Source organism: Lytechinus variegatus, chromosome 16 (assembly GCF_018143015.1).
Source record: "Lytechinus variegatus isolate NC3 chromosome 16, Lvar_3.0, whole genome shotgun sequence".
Classification (NCBI taxonomy): domain Eukaryota; kingdom Metazoa; phylum Echinodermata; class Echinoidea; order Temnopleuroida; family Toxopneustidae; genus Lytechinus; species Lytechinus variegatus.
In genome coordinates, this window is record NC_054755.1 from 24,712,325 (window position 1) to 24,718,324 (window position 6,000).

Sequence of the window (6,000 nt, forward strand, 5' to 3'; positions counted from 1 at the left end):
TGAATTTACCGTACGCATGAAATTATCATGCATCCGGTAAATCATTAATTTTTATGGTTTATTCAATAAATTTTTTCCATTCTATAAAACAGATGATGCATGGGTTTCTTTCGTGGGTCAGTGGAACTGTGTGCACGCGGTAACTTTGGCATTATGGTCTAAACCATGCCAAAGTTACCTTGTGCACACAGTCCCTACTGACCCACTCTAACCCATGCATCATTTGTATATTACCTGATATTTGTCAATCATTTCCATGTTTCATTTTAACACTACACAGGGTCCATTGTCATCTGTTCATGGAATGGATTCAAGTTCAGTCAGGGATGGCATTGTAAGTTATTTATATATCATATTGAATGGCTCAGGGGGTGATATCATAAATATTCCATGAGTTGGGGAATATTGCACAAATCGTAGATGAGTGCAATATTGGTCATAACAAATAAAATAGTTATTGCAATCCTTGTAGAAAAGCCATGAAATATATTCTTCAATGATCATCATTCATTAGCCCGTGCAATACGGCACATGATATGACATCTAGATGTATAACATTGCACTGCAAGTTTTTGTTTTTTACTTGTACTTAATAATGAATCATATACTACTAGTATGTATTTATTTTGATAAATGTTTACTTAAACCATGGTCTAATGGTTAAGTTATAGGTAGACAAAGATGAAAATGAAATGTTAAAAAGAAGAACTGTGCATAATATCTCCCAGTTAACTAGATTCTTATCACATGTGTAAAGGATAAAAATCTCAATATGCATTTCTTCTTTACCAATCCCTATTAGTTTTAATACAAAAAAAATGAAGAACGATGGATTCTTCAAGGTTTTTTGTGTCCCGTTTAACTACCCATACTTGGATCAAGAGGTAAACTGACCATAATGCCTTGTTCTGTCTTTATTGATCTTTTCATGAAATCAGAATCGTTTTGATTCTTACCTTGGTTCGCCCGATAGCTTCACATTACCACAGACCAAGCTACTGCATAGTACAACAGTCAGGTAGGAATGCCCATTAATATCTCCTTTAAAGATAAATGAATGTTGTGGAGTTATGGTATCTGCGAGTTAAAATAATCCAAAAATATCAACTAAATTTTATTTGTACATGTGGGAGTAGAATAACCTATAATTTTATTTGTGTGGAGAAACTTCAATATTTTGAGAAGAAAAGTCTCTGTTTTGTTACCTGGCGACATAATCATTGCAAAGTGAAAGTATTGAGCAGTGTATTATATATTAACCCTAAAAAGACTGGGGGGCGCAAATTTTTTGGACCGCGTCGTTCGCTGACTTTTTACTTTTAAGTCTCGCGCAACTTTTGAGACCAAAATTGTGACCACCGGGTACGCGGTTCCGAAATTACGCACTATTTCGTAAGTGCATGCAGACCCAAAATTACTCAAAAACATGAATTTGTGTACAAATCCAATGCAAATAGTGTTTTTAGCCAAAATTCATAAATGTACCATTATTTTTCCTTTTACTGCTTAAAGTCAATTAATTTTATCTTTTTTATGGTCAAAATAAAGTCCCCAATAATTTCCATTGAAAAAACAATAAAAAACAAAAAGTCGAAAAACAAAGAAATACATAACAAATTTAGAAAACAATAGAATACATAAGAAAATAAATGTGATGTTGAAATTTTTTTTAAATAGATTTGATCAGATGCCTGTCTAGAGTATGTGAAACAAATATTAGCATTTCAGGGGCATTATTTTATTGATTAGAGCAAACTTATGATTTTACGCATAAATTAGCATAATTAATGATACATGAGATTTTTTGCAGAATTTGATGATATAGTTTTGTAGGTAATGCCATGGGTAATGCGTATGCCAATTGTCCTCGCGATCGCGCGATCGACGGCCGAGATCATAAGGGGGGGCTGAATCAGCCCCCCGTCTTCTTAGGCGTCAAAATAGCCCAGTCTATTTAGGGTTAAATATCATTCAACGGGTCCTACATTACCAGACTAAACTGCTGAGAGTGTTGCATTATGTGCTAATGTACCTGGGTAGTTGTAAGTAGTTGATCCAGCAAATTTCAGCAAGAAATTTACCCACATTGTGCTGCACTCAACACAGGTGAGGTGGGTCTCCGGCAGGATTAATTCCTTGAATGCACTGTATTTTTCAATATTTCAAGAAAAATATTTTTCAATATTTTAAGAAAAATAGGATTGCAGGCTTGAAAATAGAGTGAAAAGAAGCAAGCAGTTCATTTTTTTTTTGCCATTATGGTTGGCAGCTGTGCAATACCCGTCTTTCTATTCTTTTCTTCATTTCCACAGGGAGAAGATACAGAAGCGATCCATAGCTCTAATCTGCAGTGCATATGAGCTTCTGTATACAGCCATCAATCATCCTGCTAATAATTATACAGAACCTGGATCAATTGCCAAGAGAACACCGGATCAGATCAAATCTTTGGTTTCTTAAATGATCACCAGAGGAGGGGGGGGGGGATTTCACAAAGATAAAGTGTGACTAAGTTGACTAATGGGGTGTTGCAAGAAACTTGCAATCAATTGCAAGTCATTTTTTGGTCCCTAAAACAATCATATGTCTTGTAGTTGCATGCAAATTAGTGATTGATTGCTAAGTTGCTCCTTGAAACAAGAAGCTCAATCTGATTTGCTACAGCTGACGTTGATCTGTCAGTTGTAAAATTGCAGCAGAATATTTGCAATCGATCGCAAATATTTTCTTGCAACACCCCCTTTAGTGTTGCACTTTCATTCCCAGTTGTGTGCAGTATAAAACCCATCATTTCAGAATATAGGCCCATGCATGCATTGGCATTTAATTAAAGGTCAAGTCCACCTCAGAAAAATGTTGATTTAAATCAATAGAGAAAAATCAGACAAGCATAATGCTGAAAATTTCATCAAAATCGGATGTAAAATAAGAAAGTTATGGCATTTTAAAGTTTCACTTATTTTCAACAAAATAGTTATATGAACGAGCCAGTTACATCCAAATGAGAGAGTTGATGACATCACTCACTCACTATTTCTTTTGTATTTTATTATATGAAATATTTTTATTTTCTCGTCATTGTCATGTGAAATGAAGTTTCATTCCTCCCTGAACACGTGGAATTCCATTATTTTAACATTTTGTGCTTCAGGCAATGAGGTCCTAATCATCAAATTCGTAAAAATTGAAATATTGTATAATTCAAACAATAAAAAACAAAAGAAATAGTGAGTGAGTGACGTCATCGACTCTCTCATTTGGACGTAACTGGCTCGTTCATATAACTATTTTGTTGAAAATAAGCGAAACTTTGAAATGTCATAACTTTCTTATTTTACATCCGATTTTGATGAAATTTTCAGCATTGTGCTTGTCTGATTTTTCTCTATTGATTTAAATCAACATTTTTCTGAGGTGGACTTGACCTTTAACAGTATCAAAACTTACCAATCTCCCCATGGCCTGATAGACTTGAAAGGCACCAAATTATTAGTTGAGGCAAAAAGAATGACTTGCGTTCACACTAAATCTTTTTGACACCTCCCCATCCGATCAACCTCAACTGTATGGAAATCCATCAATGTGATTATTTTTTTTGACAGGAAATTTGCATAATAATAGTAATAATATATAAATTTATAGAGCGCAGAAACTATTCCATAAAGTATATACTCTACTGCGCTTTATGGGACTCCTCAACTGATTGTTATTAATATATATATTATTATGTATATGTATATATATTATTATATAATATATAAATTTATAGAGCGCAGAAACTATTCCATAGAGTATATACTCTACTGCGCTTTATGGGACTCCTGAAATGATTGTTATTAATTAAAAAATTAATAATGACCTTTGCAAACAAAGAGAAGCACACTGAACATTCAAGAAAGCGATGAATGTACGAGTATTGCTCATATCTGGAAAATATTTTGAACAAACATGCATTTTAAATGTTTACTTTGCTGGATTTCCATAGTTGCGGTTGAGCGGATCAATTCTAATTATTTGTAAGACGGGGCACAGGCAGTCGATTAAACCGGGCCTGGATCGGTTGCCCAGAGAACCCTAATATCAGATTAAATTTTATTTTCCGAGAGACATGCAGCCAATACAGCCTGTAAATGTACTAAGTATGAATTTCTTTCCAAGAGAACATTTGGTCACATGAACTCTTTAGTTTTCATGTGTTTAAATACAAATTGAAAAGTCAAGTGCAAGTCCCTAAAACGTGCATTCCATTGTTTGAAAGTCGAGTTGTGTTTGATTTATGGAATCATGTATAATTGCAACATTTTGTTTAAATTCTTTCATTATTGTATATTAGTCCAATCCAAGCATCAAGTGTTCACACATTCAGTTAAATTGCTCTGTTATCTAGTTTCCTTATAAAATGTACAAATATTTTCTTCAGAGACTGTACATGCATTTCCATGGTATATTTGTATTTGATAATGTTGGCACCAATTGACCTTTGACATTCAAAGAGTGCTCATGAAGATTTATTTTAAAAAAGGGATATTAAGGGAATCGCTGCATTTATCAATGTAATAATCTCACTCATATGAGAATATTGTTTATGAATGTTTCAGTTTTGATGATTGGAGTTAATATACATATATATGAATTTATGATTGGAGAGGATGATGAGATTCTTGTAAATAATATTTAAAGACAAATTAAAATATTCTCAAATGACAAGAGCGGAAATTATGTATATTGCCTTTATTTGACGAAATGCAAGACATAGGATTCTAATATGTTAACATATTTTCTTATTGAATTATACAAAAAGCAAATTACCTTCTTATACATTGAAATATATAAAATAAACATTTTACACATGAAGTTTTGCTAATACTAATAAATATTCTTTAATACAAAATTGTTATTTATATAGACTTACATTTACATGAGGAAAGCAATGTGCCATCATGACCTACTCCTCCACATTACACTAAGTATGCTGTTCTAAGTTTTAAGCACATTGTTTAAGTTTATCATTCTAAACTTTTTTCAAACTTTTAACAACTTGTTTAAAACTTTAAACAAGAATTGTTGGAGTGACAGACATACTAATAATTTCAAACAGCTTTTTTACAGTGTATCATTTATCCCTCAGAACATAGACAAGGGGAGACTTTTTTATGAAGAGACTAGTCAGTGATTTTCGCCAATCAAATGCAAGAATTTTCAATAGCTTATCACAGGATTCAGTGGAAATTTAGGATAAATCTCTTCATAGATCGCTGTCCTAACTTTCTGATGAAAGTAACTTGGCTAACTGATTAATGAAAAGACACAAAAGAAATGAAATGTAGTTTTAATTAGTTCTATTTCATATGTACAAGAAATTGTATGTGTAACCATAATTTACATTTACTTTTTTTCTAATTTTCACCCACTTTAACTGGATGAAAATAAATGAATTTGATCATCCTTAAAAAAAAAAATTCACCTAAATTTCGACAAGTAGGTTCTGAAGATTTTCAATATGAAATTTGGATACTTCGATTTCTTTCACACAATGGAATTTCTGTTTAAAATATCAAAGCTATTGCAACAGTCACAGTTGAACTATACATTTATCTTTCTTCCCCCCTCCTTTCTCTCTCTCCTCTGTCAATATCTCACTTGTCCCATCTCCTCTCGTATCTCTTCTTCCCATTTGAGCTATCAGCTTTAACACTCAATTTTCCTAGCCGAAGGTTGGTTTTGCTTAAATTAATGTATATTCAATGTCAACACCGATGCCATCGACCAGTTCACATTTATCCAAAATATTCAATAGTTGTAAAGACTGTATCTGTTCACATTGGGAGTGACAACGGCGCATGGGTGGCCTCCGTGCAGGCTTGTTGCAGATGTTACGTTGGGTCGCAGTTTATGGAGAAGTCTTTCTTTCCTGGCGCAATCCTCCCACAGGAGTTTGATGCGGTCCGCCCGGCTGAGGTGGGGATCGTCGTACCGCCCGATCTGAAGTTGTTCTTGCTC

General features: G+C 33.6%; 1 protein-coding gene across 1 annotated transcript in view; it reads left to right on the forward strand.

Annotated features, from left to right (window-relative positions):
* LOC121430012 (conserved oligomeric Golgi complex subunit 6-like) overlaps positions 1 to 2,674 on the forward strand; it is a 39,199-nt gene extending 36,525 nt beyond the window's left edge. Inside the window, exons 17-19 of the mRNA XM_041627281.1 lie at positions 281 to 334; positions 939 to 1,018; positions 2,313 to 2,674. Coding sequence (XP_041483215.1) covers positions 281 to 334; positions 939 to 1,018; positions 2,313 to 2,460 — 282 coding nt within the window. The 3' untranslated portion in view covers positions 2,461 to 2,674. The remainder of the gene's footprint in view (positions 1 to 280; positions 335 to 938; positions 1,019 to 2,312) is intronic.
* Positions 2,675 to 6,000: the final 3,326 nt, after the last annotated feature.